We start from the raw sequence: 19,377 nt of genomic DNA, 5'->3' as shown, positions 1-19,377 counted from the left end.
TCAGATAAGGACTCCAATAACAATTAACAATAGCCACAATGTCATCATAGTTACATCATAAGAAAAAACCAAATAATAGCTACAATGTCATTGTAGTTGCATCATAAAAAAACCAAAGTCTCAAGTACATAAGTCATACAATGAAATTAAGCCAAATATAAATCCGTAGCATATTTCTCAACAACTACTTAAAGAGATTCAAGAAGTTCACGCCTCCTTTTAGGTAGAGATATGATGAAAGCCTCTCTCCAAGTGGCATTCAGGCATGCCTGGTTCACAGCTTTGTTATAAAGATCCTGCTCCAAGTTAGGCATGCCATTTAGGATGGCAACCACAACTCATATTAAGTAGGGGTCTAGAGGTAGTGGGGCATGTGCGGTGACGGAGCCACTTGTTGATTGACCCGTCCTGAATTTGATCATTTATGGCTTTGCATGTGCCACTAACATCATATGTGTTGCTCTTTCTCCTCCTCTTGGAATTTGGAGTCCTATCCAACTTGTGCTTCTCACGAACTTGGGTGGCAGTCATGTCAAGTGTAAAGACTCCCTCATTAATATGGTGTTCATTAAATTCCTCTGAATCACCTACCCAACACCACCACCACCACCACCACCACCACCATTGTCTTCTCCCTCCGACATTAACAAGTCTTCTACATTTCCTGCTGCATACTCCTCAGTAGTATATGTATCACCAAACACAATACACAGCTGGGGATACAAAGGAAATTCATCATTCTTGAATTTAGCCCATTCGCTATTGTCCTACAATTTTCACAATAATGGCATACGTCAACAACATAATTGAAGCTTACATCCTTAATGAAAACAAAATGACCCAAATAAAGTAATACCTTGATGTGAGACTCTCATATAATTGCATCGTCTACAATAACCTTTTTGTTTACATTATCCCATACAAATCCAGATTGCGAAATAAGCTTCTTAAAACTACCATACTGTCTCTTCAGTTTGTTTACCCCGTTCTTCAATTGAATTACACTAAATTGGAGTCCTGCTTGTTTATTGAATTCAGTATGTATGTTATTCCTGTTGGAGTTGGCGAATACTTCGGGGATCCTTGTTTCTCATATCGGGCACGCCCACATGAGCTTAGGGAAATCGAAGTATGATCCGACGATATGTGACCCTTACGCACGGAATGCGGGGGTTCGGGGGTAGCGCCCTCGACATGGGGGTCCCGCTGACCGGACAGAGGACGGGGGTTCCGCTCCCTGATGAGCGGACGGCGGCCCCGCTCGCTGGAGAGCGGACGGTGGCCCCGCTCGCCGGTGAGCGGACGGCGGCCCCGCTCGCCGGTGAGCGGGCGGGGGCTCGGGGGCAGCGCCCCCGAAACAACATCGGGTTTGCTGGTCCGTTTGTTGTGGGATTAAAGGGATTCGGATATGCTTGGGCTTTGGGCCCATTTTAAGTCCTATATATATTGTACTTATATGAGAGATCATTGTAACGAGTAGCTGTGGTTGTAAACCTAAATCATAGTGGAATCCCTTTGCAGGACGTAGCTCTATTCGGGGGTGAACCTGGGTAAACTCATGCATCATTCAATTTTCTTCTATTTTCTGCGTGATCGTTCTGATTTGATTTTCTATACACCCCCATCAATTGGTATCAAAGCCAAGGTCGAGGAATTAGGATTTATTTGAGATGTCAGGAGGGTCACGGATTGAGATAGAAACATTCGATGGGACGCGGTTCGACCTGTGGAAGATGAAGATGGAGGATCTACTTTGTGATCGAGATCTCTGGTCAGCAATCGTAAGGGAAAGGCCGGTTGTCGCGACGGCTAGTGTCGTGATTGGCAAGGATGCGGATGCAACTTCCAAACAGCCAGATCCAAAGGAGATTGAGGACTGGGATCAGATCAATCGAAGAGCAAAAGGTTTGATCCGGCTTTGTCTCGAAGATTCCATTCTGACGAACGTGATGAAAGAACCTATAGCCAGGGATTTATGGCAGAAACTAGAGTCGTACCAAAGTAAGTCGCTGGTAAATAAGTTGTTCATAAGGAAGAAACTATATAATCTTCGGATGCATGAGGGCGATTCGTTTTCTGCACATCTGTATAACTTTAACACGTTGATAAGTCAACTCGTATCAATCGGTGTTAAGTTCCAGGATGATGATAAGGCGATAACACTACTCTGTTCACTGCCGGATTCATGGGATAACCTAATTGTGGTAATCGGTGGTGGGGACAAGGAATTGTCGTATGATAATGTGTGTTCGGCCTTGTTATCAGAGGAGACACGAAGAAAGGGGTCAGGGAATTCTAGTAAAGAGGCGCTGGCTGCTAGGGGTAGGCCAGCAGAGAAGGCTCTAAATCGGAGAGGGTCTAGATCCAAATCTCATGGACGATCGAAGAGTAGGGAGAGGAGTGTACAGTGCTGGAGATGTCAAGAGTGGGGCCATGTGAAGCGAGATTGTAAAAACAAACCCGTTTCTAAGAAAGAAGCTGAATTATCCTCGGGCAAAAAGGAGGACGAGACAGGAGATATGTATGTGGTTGTTGCATGTATGGCGCAGTCAGACAAGGATATTTGGTTTGTTGACACCGGTGCTTCATATCATATGACGCCTCATAGACACTGGTTTTGTGAATATGAGAAATATGATGGTGGAGATGTCGTGCTCGGAGATGACACTGCAGCTCGATTGTCGGGCGTGGCGGGGTGAAGCCGAGGACGAGTAATGGCACGTGTGAAAACTCTTCCGCACGTGATGCACATACCCTCGATGAGTAGAAACCTGTTATCAGTCGGTACAATGGCTGACTCAGGGGTTACTTTCAGCTATGATAAAAAATCGTGTAAGATGACTCGAGGTTCTATTGTGATTGCACAAGGAGTCCATTATGGAACGTTGTACAAGCTGCTCGGGGAAACGGTGATTGTTGGTGGCGGGTTCGTCTCTGAAAAGGCAAAGGAAGATGGATATGACACGTCCATGTTGTGGTATCAGAGGCTAGGGCATATTGGTGAAAAGGGCTTGTCTACCTTAGCTTCGAGTCAAATGGTAGAGGGAGTACCAGGTTGCTCTATGGGTTTCGGGTTCTATGAACACTCGTCTTCATGGAAAAAGCCCGTAACCGAGTTAGTTTCTAACACACCAGGACGAGAGCAACGAGTTTCTGAGTCCGATTCACGAAATGATCAACACGGGAAAGGTGGAAACCACTTCGGTACTCACTTAGTGCATTGAGTACGTTTCATGCCTTAAGCATTACCGGAGATGATCCTAGTTCTGTAAAAGAGGCAAGATCCATGGATGACGCGAATCAGTGAGAGCTCGCAATGATAGATGAGATGCAGTTGCTTGATCAAAACAAGACATGGAGCTTATGTAAATTGCCTAAGGATAGAAAGGCAATTGGGTGCAAATGGGTGTTCAAGCGAAAGCTAAAACCGGATGGGACTGTGGAGAAGTACAAGGCAAGGCTCGTGGCCAAGGGGTATTCTCAGATCGAGGGAATTAATTATGACGAGGTTTTCTCTCCAGTGGCGAAATTGACCTCGATACGATTTGTTTTGTCCGTAGCAGCTGCATACGATTTTGAGATGGAACAGATGGATGTAAAAACAGCTTTCCTTCATGGGGATTTGGAGGAGGAGATTTATATGATGCAACCAGAAGGCTTTGAAGCAAAAGGAAAGGAGAATCTAGTATGCAAACTGAAAAAGTCCCTATAAGGGCTAAAACAGTCACCGAGGATGTGGTACCAAAAGTTTGATACATACATGCTCCAGCTTGATTTTGTGCGTTCAAATTCTGACCATTGCGTTTATGTGAAGAGGGCGGGCGATCAGTTTGTCATTCTCATGCTATACGTGGATGATATGCTTTTAATTGGGAATAGCGTGAAGATGGTAAAATCCGTGAAAAATTTGTTGGTTAGGAAGTTCGATATGAAAGATTTGGGGCCTGCAAATTTTATTTTGGGTATGCAAATTACGAGGGACCGCGAAAAACGGAAGTTATGGCTAGGGCAAGAGAAATACATCAAAGAAATGTTGAAGAAATTTAACATGACGGACTGCAAGCTTGTTGGTACCCCCATACCTTTAGGAACCAAATTATCTGCGGAACAGTGCCCTAAAACAGATGAGGAGACTGAAGAGATGGCCCGAGTTTCGTACGCAAGTGCAGTGGGTAGCTTAATGTACGCTATGGTGTGCACGCGTCCGGATATAGCCCAAGCAGTGGGAGTCTTGAGCCGATATATGTTCAACCCGGGTAGAGAACATTGGAATGCAATAAAAAGGGTTTTTAGGTATCTTCGTGGAACTTGGAATTTTTCTTTATGTTTTGAAGGTACAGGGAATGGAAACATCCTCGATATCGTAGGTCATGCAGATTGGGGTGGAGATATTGATAGTAGACGGTCCACTAGCGGGTATGTTTTCACATTATTTGGGGCTGCGGTGAGTTGGATGAGTAGGAGGCAGAGCGTGGTAGTGCTCTCTTCTACGGAGGCTGAGTACATGGCTCTTACTCATGCTGGAAAAGAGGCCATATGGTTACGACGGTTGTGCTTGGAGCTTGGTTTTGAGCAAGGTGCCGTAGAGATGAGATGCGACAATCAAGGGGCTATTTATTTAGCTAAGAATCCAGCGTTTCACTCACGTACAAAGCACATTGACATTCAATATCAATTTATCCGAGAGAAGGTTGAGAAGAAAGTGGTTCGGCTTGAAAAGATCGACACACTGTGAAAAATAGTTCAGACTTCCTTACTAAAGCCGTCACGGTTGTGAAGTTTGAATGGTGCTCTGCTGCGATTGGATTGAAGAGGAGTGATGTTGGAAAGGCTCTCATTTGCGCGAAGTATCCACCAAGTGGGAGAATGTTGGAGTTGACGAATACTTCGGGGACCCTTGTTTCTTATACCGGGCACGCCATCATAAGCTTAGGGAAACCGAAGTATGATCTGACGACATGTGACCCTTGCGCACGGAATGCGGGGGTTTGGGGGTAGCGCCCCCGACACGGGGGTCTCGTTGATTGGACAGCGGGCGGGGGTTCCGCTCCCCGGTGAGCGGACGGCGGCCCCGCTCGCCGGTGAGCGGGCGGGGGCAGCGCCCCCGAAACAACATCGGGTTTGCTGGTTCATTTGTTGTGGGATTAAAGGGATTCGGATAGGCTTGGGCTTTGGGCCCATTTTAAGTCATATATATATTGTACTCGTATGACAGATTATTTTAACGAGTGGCTGTGGTTGTAAACCTAAATCATAGTGGAATCCATTTGCAGGACGTAACCCTATTCAGGGGTGAACTTGGGTAAACTCGTGCATCATTCAATTTTATTCTATTCTCTGCTTGATCGTTCAGATTCGATTTTCTATACACCCCCATCAATTCCACCCTGCTTTGTTGAAAGTAAATGTGGTGCGATTTTCTTTTTTTACCTCTTCTACCAACAAATTTACAAGCATATTGGTCAAAGGCTCGGTCCACTTTGCCATAAGAACCTCTTTGTTGGATGCCATTTAACCTTAACTGATTGAGCATCAAATGAGCCACATCATATGATGTACCAATTCAAGTGCAGAAGCTTTGATATCAAGATCACAATAATATGTAATGACTGTTAATAAACCAAATCCTATCATATCAAGCAAGCATATATCGCGCCAGTCAAATTGAAAGAAAACATCCTCCTACCAATTCAACTTTGTAGCTAATGTCTAGTTGGATTTTTTTTCTGTTGTAATCATTTAAGTAGGTTGTAATTTTCTTTTCTTTACTGTTTTCTGAACCATATGCCAACTTGTCCAGTTGGTTTTTTTTAATGTAATCATTCGAGTTCTCCAAGAAAAGAGGTTTTTAGACCTCGTCTGAAGCATAAAATTGGTGATTGTTGTTCTGTTTGTAGATGCATGGTTGTTCTGTTCTTTTCTTTTTTCGTCTCCAAGCAAATCCACCATAGTTTTGAAAAGCTTAAGAACTTAAATCCTTTATCGTGCGACATAATAACATGATAGTATTACTACAAATTTGAAATAAGTATGCAGTACACAGAACAAGACATCTTTCATTGTAAACAATTAAACACAATTGAAATTGGATTTGCTAACACAGTTGAATACAGTTTCACTTTTTTTGCATCATAACATTGGTCTTGCCTAGCATCTACCCCTACTTATGCTACCTAAAAGCAAAAGAGATAGACAACCATCACCAACATATCCAATCCAAACTAGCAAGAGAGGTTATTGATCAAGCCAAAAATCACTTCTCCTCAGATACTTTCAACTGACTTCCATACTTTCCAATGATTTCTTTTCATTGATCAATCCAAAAATCACTTTTCTGTCATGTAATGAGGACTTAGGATCAATCCTTTTGAAAAACCCACAATCATTGACTAGTCCAAGACAAGCAAGCAATACACATTCCATAGCATATGAAAAAAGATTGACTTATTGGAAACACTAGAAATTATGTGAAACAGAGGCATTCAAACACAGCACAACAAATTCAAATTCAACAATGCACAATTAATGACACATAACAGTGAACTGGTCCTATACTCAACTATCGAATGAACAGGCGCAATTTTCTATTCTTGAAGCGGAAATTAGCCTTGCAATGAATGTAATCATGCAAAGCTAAGCAAATTGCTCCTTCTCTAACAACAACAACATCAACGCAGAACCGGGTCGGTGGTAGGATATGTGAATCAGCCTATCCAACAAATCATCCTTCTTCATTTTCTTCTCGGCTTTCGAGTTCATCAAAAAGAAAACATGAATCCGAAGTATGTCTCCAGCACTCTTCCACGGTCATGAGCCAACTAACGTAATCTAACATATAGCACCATAACATAGCCATCCACTTCGACAAATTCCACACGACACTCAAACACGTTTGACAAGACCGCGTCATTCCGCACATAGAGAGCGCAAAGGCAACGGCGCTATGGCAGAGTCAAGGAATGAGGAAAGTGGCGCACCTGGAGTGAGACAGAGAGGAGACAAGGCGACGAGTGCGGCAACGAGAGGCGGAGCAACGACGGCGACGAGAGGTGGAGCATGGGCGGCGGTGAGGAAACCAGCGCGCTTGAGGTCTCGGGGGGAGCTCCGTCTTCGTCTCTTCTCGGCCCTCCTCCTCCTCCTCCTCCCTACGTTCCTGCGGCGGCGAGGAAGACGGCGTCGACGGCGAGAAGGACGGCGTTGATGGTGGTGAGGAGGACGGCGTTGCGGCAAGGAGGATAGCCTAGGGTTTTTGTGGTCTCTCTGTTGAAGAGGTGGAGATTTCGTTCAAAGCCGGTCTTCGTCTTTGGTGGACGTCTTTTAAGGCTGAAGATATAGAAATTGTTTATATTTCTGTTTCAGAAATAGAAAAGCGAAAAATTTTAACTTCTGATTTCTGTTCAAAATCTATTTTTGGAACGAAAATTTGTTCCAGAAATAGAAATTAAAATTGCGTTACCAAACGAATTTCTATTCCAAATCTATTTCTGGAATAGAAATAGAGAAACAGAATGGTTATCATTCGCAGCCTTAACTACTCTACAAGGATTTCTAGACGCAAGTTCCTATACCAAAGATAAAGCAAAATCATTATTGCATCCATATTTGTTGAGAGATCGAACACATACCTTGTCAATATTAGCAGTTACAACAACCGTTGGTTCTACATGCTCCACCTCTCTACAAGTACCATTTATGTTGATTACTTTGCTAGTATTCGCTACCTTAGGGGTTTCTTATTACAACTCCACCTTGAGCTGAACACCATTTAGATTCTTATGGATATTGCCATGATCACTCATAGCCAAAAGTATTGGAAACTCATCAAATGTAACTTCCCTGCTGATAACAGGTAAATTTAATTTTGGACACCACAGCCAATAGCCTCTTTCACCTTGTGCGTAACTTAGCAACGTGCACTTTCTTGCCATCTCGTCGCGCTCATCATTGCTTACCATCGCTCACTCGAATATAACACAAGCAACCAAATATTTTAAGAATAGAATAATCAGAAATGTAATTTGACCACACTTCTTTGGAAGTCCAACACCCATATTCATCAAGTAAAGAGCATTTTATGGGCCGTCTTTAGTAATGTTTTTCTCATTAACTCTGCAACTAGTTGTGGTTCATTGGCATTAGTGCGGTGTTTCACTATACTTTTCTTCATACACATTTTATTTGATAGTTCCGAGCAAAACTCCATGCTACTGTTTGTCCACACATGCTTAATTATCTTACCAATCTCCTTGTTTATCAAAGCTTTCAACCGCTTCATCCTAACGCCTAAGCACAAATACCCAAGTCTTCCTTGAGTAGTCGTTCACAACTGTTAGTATAAATCCAACACTTTTTTCTCAAAAGAAATCGCGACAACCTGCGTACATCCAAGTAAATTAACTCTACAATCTTTGTGGTTTCTTTGACAGTAGTATTGGATTGTAGTTTTTGCCATTGATCTAAGTCAGAGCACCTGCATACGTTCAGTTTGTCAGCAACATAACTATACAGCAAATTCCTTTCACTCAGAACCTTCAGGCTTTTCTCGCCAATATGCCATAAATGCAGATGCCACAATTTAGACACTCGAACGGATACATCCGACATCTCCGTGGTGCAACTTTTCGTTGTTTCACCTTGAAGCTCATACAGGCTACTATGAAAGCAAAAGCCGATTCCGCTACAATTTAATTATGTTGGTTCAAGGATGAAGTTGCCGATTTACAAGATTTGTTTACGATTTCGAGACTTCCAATCGACTACCTAATGACTGGAGGTTGTGCTAGCCGACTGTACCATTTGATGATCTTGTACGATGACTATTCGGCTTCCAAGGCTAGTGCACAAATTTAAAAGAGTCAAAATTCAAGTTTCTATGTGTGCAATTTCTAGTTCCTATGTCTTTATTGTGTTTTCTAGTGCCTTTCCTAGGCTTTAGTTTCTTTATAAATAAAGATGTAATCTCATTTGTCAAGGGGATATGACTTGAATATTGAGAATATATGGGATTTTTCTTCGTGTGAGCGAATTTTTATCTGTGTTCTTTATCCTTAGAAAGTGGATTCTTCCTTGGTGGTGAATCAAGAAACCCTTTATCCTTGGCTGGTGGTTTTCCTTTAGGCCTTGGTGGCGGACTTCTCTTATCCCAAAGTTCTTTATCGAGAAAATTTCAAATAAGGGTTTGAAGTGCTATCATTTTCTCAAATAAGGACCTGAAGTGGACTTTGCGTCAAATAAAGGCCCGAAGTGCCATAATTTTCTCAAATAAGGACCTGAAGGGAATTTTGTGTCAAATAAAGGCATGAAGTGGCTATTTCTGTTTCAAAGAAGGTCCTAACTTTTTGAGTGGTAGGGGGCATTTACGTCTTTTAACTTTTTTTTGAATTTTTTTCTTTTTTCTTTCTTCAGCTGGCAAGGGTAACCTTCGCCAGATCGGGCGAGGGCCACCCTCGCCTAGCCCTTCTCGGGCTTTGCCAGTGGCCAGCCTGGCCATCGGCAAAACAAAGAGATGATCAAAAAAGGAAAAAAAGAAAAGAAAGGAAAAAAGAAAAAAAAATAAAATTATTTAAAATTAAAATTATTTTTGGATGAAAATGCCCTTGGTCTCGTCGGTCGTCGGCTGGAATATTTCGCTGTCCGGTGACCGGCGAAGTTAGTCCTTTATTTAAAACTCTCATGGCCACTTGAATCCCTTATTTGATACTGACATGCTATTTCAGGTCATTATTTGACACAAAGTCCACTTCAGACCCTATTTGAGAAAATGAGGACACTTCATGCCCTTATTTGAAATTTTCCTTCTTTATCCTTGGCTAAGTAGCATCGACATGCGACACGACACGACACGACACGACACGTCGACACGTTATTTCTTAAAACATAAAAAATTTCGACATGTTGGGACACGTTACATATTAAATATATATTTATATATATTACCCTAAAAACATTATACACACGCAAGCTTAGTAAGCATAAATTTTCAAAAAATAATTATGTATAAATGTATTAGATAAGAAACTAAAAGTACACAGTCAAATTTGCAAAAAAAGAAAATACAAGATCAAAAATAAAAAAAACACAGCCCATTATTGGAAGCCTAACCCACTTTCACTTTGTCAAAACCCTAATAACATCCTCCTTCTCTATTCCTCCTCTTCCTTCTCTCTCTAGCTTCTCTTCGCGTGACTTACAGCCTCCTCCCACCTCTTCCTTCTTCTTCGTCGTCGGTGAAGCACAAGGCAAAGGAGATGATGGCGTGAGGGGCGTTGTCCTCGGCGCCGGAGAAGCGGGAGGCGAAGGAGATGACGGCGTGGAGGGCTTCATCCTTGGCGCTAGAGATCTGCACCTTCTTCCTCATCTCTCTCTTGGTGATGAATGGACTTGCGTTCGCCGGCGTGTCTGATGCGTTGACCGCGTGTCGAATGTCTGACACTTGTTGACCGCGTGTCCAACGCGTGTTGGTGTTCGACACGGACACGTAGGCTTCCAAAGCGTGTCGGCGCTATATAGATCCTTGGTAGGTGGCTTATTCTTTAAGCCTTAGTGGTGAATTTTATTAATTCTGAGTTTATCCTCGACTAGCGACGCATCCTCTAGGTCTTGGTGGTGATCATAATTTATACCTTGTCACTTAAAACGCATTTGTCCACCCCGCCCCGGCATCAATAAATCCACGTATCGTCTTCGAAAATATGTGGCCAAAGTAACTCAAATGGATGAATTTTGAAAGTCATGGCATTATAGTAATCCATTGAAAAATAATAGCACTAAAGTGAGTATCGCATGAAAATTACTGCATCATTCTTATAAGTTCCTGTGATCTTCCCAGAAAAATCAAACCTTGATGCAATTCCAAGATTTGCTCTAAAGGAGAAAAATTGGCTTGGTCCCATAAAAAAATCCCTTAACTTTAACTTTAGTCTTAATTCTGCCTTAAACTTTTTTTGTCTTTACCTTAACTTTGGGATAAGGACACTAGGACTGCCATAACTTTCGTACGGCGCTCACTTGAGTGCCATAACTTTTTTTTCACTCACTTAAGTGCGAAAAATTTGAAAAAGTGATCATTTGAGTGCCAAATGCCATTTGGCAGCCGGAAAATCCGACATGACTTCGCCGGACTGACATGGACAATATTTTAATATTTTTTTTGAATTTTTGAATTTTATTATTATCAAATTTTTTTAAATTTTGCAAAATTTTTTTTAATGCTAGCGAGGGTCATCGGCGACCCTTGCCAGTTGTGTAGGCCTGGCCCAGATTGAGCGAGGGCCGCCTTGCCCTTGGCCACGAAGGCCGTCTCGCCGGTCACGAGCGAGGCGGCCTCGCCAGATTTGGCAAGAGCCTTCACCGTCGCGGGTGAGTCAGCCTCGCCAGATCTGGCGATAGCCTTTGCCACCTCGCCCGCGCCGGCGAGGCCGCGATGGCCTTTCCAAGGACTTTCGCGGCCGCGGGCAAGGCAGCCTCGCCGGATCTGGCAAGAGCCTTCGCCACCGCGTTCGCTGCCGCGATGGCCTCGCCAAGGGCGTTCGTAGCCGCGAGCAAGGCGGCCTCATCGGATCTGGCGAGAGTCTTCGCCATCTCGCTCGTGGCGGCAAGGCCGCGATGGCCTTGCCAAGAGCCTTCGTGGCCATACCGGCCGATGGCAAGGTGGCCCTCGCCTAGTTTGGCCGAGGGCGAGGCCTCCGGCGAGGGTCACCGGCGACCCTTGCCAACCTTAAAAAAAAGAAAAAGAAAAATAAGAAAGATAAAGAAAAAGAAAATTTTAAAAAAATCAATAAAATCAATAAAATAAAATAACATTAAAAAAATCCACGTTGGATGAAAAATTAATTAAAAAATCCACGTCAGCTCATTTGTCGGAAATGGCGCTCAAATGATCTATTTTCGCCGGAAGTGACACTCAAATGATCTATTTTACTTCGATGTGGCACTCAAGTGAGCAAAAAAAAAAGTTGTGGCTCTCAAGTGAGAGCCGTACGAAAGTTATGGCACTCCTAATGTCCTTATCCCCCTAACTTTATATCAAATTCGAATTCTATTAATTTTCTTTTTGTCTAAAAACCCAATGCTCTAGACTTTTTATTGTTTAAAAAAAATCACAAACTTTAACTCTAGTCTCAAATTTGTCCTAAACTTTTTTTATCTAAAAAAATATTCACCAACTTTCAATCAAGTCTCAAATCTGTCTCCGTTAACTTTCTATCCAAAAATCGCCATTGGTTGTTTGATGTGGCATTTCCACGTCGGTAACATGTTGCGATGTGGATAATTATCTGTAAAATGAAATAGTTATTTGATATGCAAATTAGGGAAATTAGGGACGATTAACGGCTAAGAGTTGATTTAGTACTAGAGTTAAAGTATGTGGTGGATTCGATTGAACCTAAAGTTTGAGATTTTTTAAAATAAAAAAAGTTTGGGACAGAATTGTCTCGAGTTAAAATTGAGGTTTTTTTTAGGGGATTAGGCCTAAAAAATTTGTGTACTATTTTATTATTCCTCTAACAATGGGACCCACTAGTGGCCAACTCTGTTGTCCGGGGAAAAGGGAGAGGTTGACCCATTTGTTCCCGAGTTTTGTGGGGGCCAACGCTTAAGCTCTGAACTCCTTTTGATCTCCTCTCTGTCCTCCATTGTCTTCTCTATCACCACCCGATAGGTCGTTCACGAAAGATGCTATGGTATATGCTTTGGGTTTTGTATGTACAAATCTTCGGAACTCGAAAACCAAAGCATATTCAGCATGCGCTTGTGCATATTCTTTCTGACAAAAAAATATGCGTGCATATGAAATTGAGCAGCCCTCGTCTTCAAGAAAGTATGACACGCCTAATTACTTTACTTAGTAAGTTAATATCAAAGTGGGAACTCCACTAGATAAAGATTCACTCTCACACGATTTTCGTTCAGAGGTTTGAATCTTGCTTGTTCGGAATTTGAACTCATCGCGGTGACGTGCTAGTCCATCCTAAGAAAACTTTTTCAAAAGTTGGTTGACGGTTCTAATGCTATAGAGGTCCGGTGTGACGATGCCACGAGAGGCGCGGGAGACTTGCAAGTCGAGCATTCCGTGTTGAAACGTGGAGTCTTTATAATAATGCCCAAAGAAGGCAATCACAATGTTTGTACCGCCTCATCCTTTATCGACAAGGAGAAGAAATTTTCCATTCAGAAGTTCTTTCCACAATGATGGATGATCATAGAGATGAACATCCAAGCACGAGCCTCGGATATTGACTCGTCCCAAATCTCAGAATGGGATCAATCACCTTCAATTGGCCTCGATCTAAGGTTGATCGTGGTTGAGACGATAGCAGGCTAAGATATCGATGGCTATCGTTGAGTTAGGGGGAGGGGAGTTGGTAGTTATCACACATGAAGGCTCGTTATGGACTTGTAAAAGAAATGCTATTCAGCTTGACATAACAATAATTTCTTCGATGTACGATAAAACAGGACCGATATCACAATTTGATTACTTTCTACTAATATCCAAAGCATAGGATCTAACTTGTTTATAACATTTCCGTTAACAAGAATGTTTCCTTATAACTTACTTTTGAGTGGCTTATGGCTCTTTAAATCCTTCACTGATTTTAGCGTTGCCCCCCTTACTCCGGGCCAAGAAATGGAGCTCTAAGCAGGAACGAAAGGCCGAGCATTTCCTATCCGGAGTCAACGGCCGCGATGCCGTCCCTCCCGCGATCCAAGGGCCACGGCCTTTCGGGTACCCGAGCAGACCAGACGGAAAACCGGTGGTCCCCCAGTCCTGATCCTCACTTCGTCCACACAAAAACAGGAAGACATCGTTTCCCAAGCTGGCATCTCCCTCGCAACTACCCCAACATCATGGAACACAAACGGTATTCATCCTGGTAACTGAACTAAAAACTGTGGTCGCTCGCAGACGCTCGAACCAGAGACCACACTTCTCTCTCTCTCTCTCTCTCTCAGAGGGTCAGCAATGGCTTCCACTTCGTCCCCGACTCTCAGCCAGGCCATCTTGGCCCGACCCATCTCCAGCAACGCCTCCAGTTCCTCCTCCTCCGACCGCGTCTCCCTCTCCCTCTCCGCCCTCAAGTTCTCCCCCCTCTCCTCCTCCTCCGCCGGGCGCGCCGCCGGCTCGGCCCCCCGACGCCGCCGCCGCCGCCTCGCCGCCGCCCGACCCATCAGGGCCGCCGCCGTCGAGACCCTCGACACCGCCACCGAGGCCTCCCTCGTCGAGAAGTCGGTCAACACCATCCGGTTCCTGGCCATCGACGCCGTCGAGAAGGCGAACTCGGGACACCCGGGCCTGCCCATGGGCTGCGCCCCGATGGGTCACATCCTGTACGACGAGGTCATGAGGTACAACCCCAAGAACCCCTACTGGTTCAACCGCGACCGGTTCGTGCTGTCGGCCGGGCACGGTTGCATGTTGCAGTACGCCCTGCTGCATCTCGCTGGGTATGACAGCGTCAAGGTTCGTGCTTTCCTTTTTTGGCTACCGTGAATCGTTCTTGATTTCGAATCGAGGATTCTCTCGTCGTTATGATTGACATGTGTGCTCAATTTAGTTTTGTTGGAGCATTTAGACGCCGAATATTTTGGATTTTTAGACTGGTTGGTGTTAGAAATGAGAATTGTTGGTCTCCAAGTGGTTTTATTGTTGTCCATCACCTGAAGTTTTTGAGAGAAAAACAAAAGAGTTGGCTTGTCTTGTGATTACATCACGTTGCTAGTGCTAAATGATTTATTGTCCGAAGCTTTTCCATTTGAAGTGTTTGTTTTGTGAAAATCATTTTAGGAGGAAGACTTGAAAGGCTTCCGGCAGTGGGGAAGCAAGACCCCTGGGCATCCGGAGAACTTTGAGACAACTGGTGTCGAAGTTACGACAGGTTCGAAATTGACCTTTTTCCGTAGTTTTATGTGACTTAGGCGGTGTTAGACGTGCATTCTGATTTTCTACAAGAGATATGTAATTGATTTGATGATTTGGTTTATTAGGTCCACTTGGGCAAGGAGTTGCCAATGGGGTTGGTTTGGCACTCGCAGAGAAGCATTTGGCTGCTCGCTTCAACAAACCGGACTGTGAAATAGTTGACCACTACACGTAAATCAATCCTCCATGATACTTTTCACTGTGCCTTTTTGAGTTCGACAATGATTAGCATTGTGACTTGTGATTCGGTGGTTTTTCTTTAGATATGTCATCCTTGGAGATGGTTGCCAGATGGAGGGTATTGCTAACGAAGCTTGTTCACTTGCTGGGCACTGGGGACTCGGGAAGTTGATTGCTTTTTATGACGACAACCACATCTCTATTGATGGTGATACGGAGATTGCATTCACTGAGAGTGTTGACACCCGTTTCGAGGGCCTTGGGTGGCATGTCATATGGGTGAAAAACGGAAACACTGGTTATGACGAAATACGTGCTGCTATTAAGGAAGCGAAGGCTGTAAAGGATAAGCCTACTTTAATTAAGGTCCCACTCCTAAATCTGATGGAATGTGAATTGTATTTGTTTATGCGAGGCTTGCAAAGTTTGAAGTTACTGTATCCATGGGCATGTGGTCCTTGCTTATCCAAAGAAGCTAAAAGCAGTTCATGGGAATGGACTTTCAGAAAGTACTCTTTATGATTAATATTATCATATGTATTTTTGGTAGGATATAGTGGAGGCTATATTTGAAATATTAGTATTTATCGCAGTACAACTAATTCGTATTTCTTATATTGCTTTTGAAAGAATTTCATTTATTTTCACTTGATAATCATCTTTTTAAGCTGTTGATGAACCGTGCTTTTTCTTTGCAGGTGACTACCACCATTGGCTACGGTTCACCCAACAAGTCCAACTCATACAGCGTGCATGGCAGTGCACTGGGTGCCAAGGAAGTCGATGCAACAAGGAAGAACCTTGGTTGGCCGTACGAGCCTTTCCATGTGCCTGAGGATGTCAAAGCGTAAGTAAAATCTTGAGAACCATCCATCTCTCTGCCATGTGATGGAGACGAATTTGATATCGAAATTGAGCTCCTGATAAACTTCTGTGGCTCTCTCTAGGCACTGGAGTCGCCATGTCCCTGGTGGGGCTAATCTTGAAGCTGAATGGAATGCCAAGTTTGCGGAGTATGAGAAGAAGTACAAGGAGGATGCTGCAGAACTGAAGTCCATTTTCAAGGGTGAACTGCCTGCTGGTTGGGAAAAAGCACTTCCGGTAAGAAAATTATGGAGTATTGTAGCCTTTTATTGCAGAATTCCACTTATAATATATGAGGTTTATGGAGCTTTTAAAAGAAGAGAAGGGATTTAATACTGAGGGAAGACATTCAAGCAAGTGGCACGCTGACCCTTCTTAGTTGTATTCGTCATCCAATCATTAATTCTCCCTAGCTTTGTTTTACAACCTTCTAAATGCTTCTAGCTTCTAATCCTTTCTATTTTCCCCTATGGGAATCATAGTCTGGCAGTATCATAGTTATCTTGTCGCTGTCTATAATCTGAGATTAACACACGTAAATTCTGTTAAACTATCGGTATTTAGTGTACTTCAACATCGTGGTAATTGTTTGCTCCATTTTTCAGACTTATACTCCTGAGAGTCCTGCTGATGCCACCAGAAATCTCTCTCAGCAATGCCTGAATGCCCTTGCTAAAGTGCTGCCCGGTCTTCTGGGTGGCAGTGCTGATCTTGCTTCTTCCAACATGACACTGCTTAAGATGTTTGGTGATTTCCAAAAAGACACCCCTGAGGAACGCAATGTCAGGTTCGGTGTTAGGGAGCACGGAATGGGAGCTATTTGCAATGGGATTGCCTTACACAGCCCCGGTCTCCTTCCATACTGCGCCACGTTCTTTGTCTTCACTGACTACATGAGGGCTGCGATAAGGATCTCTGCCCTTTGTGAAGCTGGAGTTATCTACGTGATGACCCATGATTCGATTGGTCTTGGAGAGGACGGGCCGACCCATCAACCTATTGAGCACTTGGCCAGCTTCCGTGCTATGCCCAATATTCTAATGCTTCGACCGGCTGATGGGAATGAAACTGCGGGTGCATACAAGGTTGCTGTCATCAACAGGAAGAGACCTTCTATCCTTGCTCTCTCCAGGCAAAAGCTGCCCCAGCTTCCTGGAACTTCCATTGAAGGAGTTGAAAAGGGTGGTTACATCATTTCGGACAATTCTTCCGGCAATAAGCCTGACGTCATCTTGATGGGAACTGGTTCCGAGTTGGAAATTGCTGTGAAAGCAGCAGATGAACTGAGAAAGGAAGGGAAGGCCGTGAGGGTTGTATCATTCGTTTCATGGGAGCTCTTTGATGAGCAATCTGATGAGTATAAAGAAAGCGTTTTGCCAGCTGCCGTATCCGCTAGGGTTAGCATTGAAGCTGGGTCAACCTTTGGATGGACGAAAATGGTCGGAAGCGGAGGGAAGGCTATTGGAATCGACCACTTTGGGGCCAGCGCTCCGGCAGGTAAAATCTACAAGGAGTTCGGCATCACCGCCGAGGCCGTCGTTGCGGCAGCTAAAGAGCTTTGCTAGGTTCTGTTAAGTACAAAATATGGTTAGTCGGGCGGCATTTGGGTTCCGGCGCAGAGCTCCCCCAGAAAGCCCGCTGGAGAGATTTGTATTTATTCAATGTCTCGTGTGCTATAAACAAAAATTATGACAGAAAGTTTTTCCTTCTAGTGCTTGAAGTTTCTCAACGAGGCAAAATAGATCACACGAGAGCTGTAAGTGAATGATCTTGCACTTGTAAAACTCTGGCAGCTGTTCTCTTGAGATTTGTAACTGTGGGTGGATGAAGTCAATGAGGCAAAAATGTCCTCCATCCTGTCGAAAAGTTACAACCCTATGTTCATTTAACAGTTGCTATTCAGATCTCTATATTCATGATTTGCCTCTTATGTTTTCTATTCATACTTCTGATGGGTGTCTACTGTTCTCATTACTCAATAATTATAGGATAGCAAAACAAGTAGAGGAGCAAATGATTAAAAAATTTGGAAATCCTGTGTTTTGTTGGGTCGTTGAAAAGTGGTCTAAACTGAACTGAAAATCTCTTTAGCTAACCTTTACAAGCCATTGAAGAAGGGTAGGCCTATCCTATTCTCTTAGTGCAGGCCCACTAACTTTGTTGGGAACCACAGGTAAACATCTCGAAAAACGCGTCGAGTTTTGGATGGGGAAGGAGGAGATTGACCTTTTGTTAAGTCTGTGGTGGTTGAAGCTACTTCTTTTCTTTCTTTAGGGGCAGTCCGTGTAATTGATCGACAGACGATCACGACCTACAAAACCAGTTGTGATCCCACTTTGCTCGCTATCACAGTCCTCGGTTGTGATCATCTATTAATTGTTATGAGGGCTGCAGCGCGATTTTGGAAATCGTCAATTCCGAGTCATCGATCAGCCTTTTCCCTCATTGACAGTTGAAAATGCTAATTGTGGTTTGTCACTGCTTCTTGGCTCGACATTTACTTGATTGACATTGGATCGACTATCGGTTAGTGGACAAAATGTTCCTGAGCAATTTGCTTGTTTGATAGACTCTCTACCCAAGTGCAGCTACTGTTTGTGAAGCACCCTTAATTTGATTGGCTTCTGACAGCCAATATTGGAGTTTCTCTGTTGACTCTATCAACAATCAGTATCAGATCGATACCATTTACTCCCTCCCGTGTGGACACTCAACATGTTCTCTTACTCTGTCAATGCTCACAGTTTGGCCTTAAATTGTTGTAGTTGATGACTCTGCTTTACCACTAGAGCTCAGGCTTTCAGGACTTCTCTCTTGCTTCACTAGTCTTAGTACTCTCTTATCAACAACGGTCCGAGTCCATATCATATTCAAAGCTGTAGTCGTTGCATAGTCAATGTCATCAATTGCTTATCGACTTTCATTCTTTGACATTCAAGCTGACATTTCTAGGGTACCAGCAGATTTTGATTTGGTCTTTTCCTTTCTTTGGTCAAACCATGTTAGTGCAATTTCCAAAACGAAAAATCAAATTGGATTCAATGATTGAAAAGCATCAAGGTACGAACTATTACACCCAGTTCATGTAAACTCATGCATATCAGATTGGTCCCCCGTGATGTTAGGATCGATATGATCCGGTGATTCTCGTGTGCTGGGCTTGCGTTGTCTGAGTTCACCGGATAAAATTGTTCCAAAAATGGTGGCAGGAGAACAACGTCTACCCAAATCATAACTGATACAATGTCTCTCTCTTAGACCATTCAAGAAAAGCAGAAAGGTTGACAATACCGAGAAGCTCAAGAAGAGGCTTCGGAAAGACGTATTAAAAGGAACTTCCAAGGTATTGCCGAAACTGTTGCTGTCGAACTCCAAGAAACTATCGAGAGGATTATATTTAACTAAACTAG

At 43.5% G+C, this 19,377-nt stretch overlaps 1 protein-coding gene and 1 pseudogene across 1 annotated transcript; one reads left to right on the top strand and one right to left on the bottom strand.

The window, feature by feature from the left end:
• Positions 1–1,196, bottom strand: LOC115662850 (uncharacterized; annotated as a pseudogene).
• Positions 1,197–13,836: 12,640 nt separating this feature from the next.
• Positions 13,837–17,886, top strand: LOC115666779 (transketolase, chloroplastic). The gene is made up of 7 exons (XM_030588436.2): positions 13,837–14,464; positions 14,789–14,879; positions 14,989–15,094; positions 15,187–15,469; positions 15,802–15,950; positions 16,051–16,204; positions 16,573–17,886. Exons 1-7 carry the CDS (start codon positions 13,967–13,969, stop codon positions 17,530–17,532), a joined length of 2,241 nt encoding a protein of 746 aa, XP_030444296.2. The 5' UTR covers positions 13,837–13,966; the 3' UTR covers positions 17,533–17,886.
• The last annotated feature ends 1,491 nt before the right edge of the window (positions 17,887–19,377 follow it).

Source organism: Syzygium oleosum, unplaced genomic scaffold (assembly GCF_021117445.2).
Source record: "Syzygium oleosum isolate NSW1041296 unplaced genomic scaffold, Sole_v2.1 Sole_v2.15, whole genome shotgun sequence".
Classification (NCBI taxonomy): Eukaryota; Viridiplantae; Streptophyta; class Magnoliopsida; order Myrtales; family Myrtaceae; genus Syzygium; species Syzygium oleosum.
The sequence above is the reverse complement of the archived record's forward strand: the minus strand, read 5'-3'. Positions and strand labels throughout refer to the sequence as shown.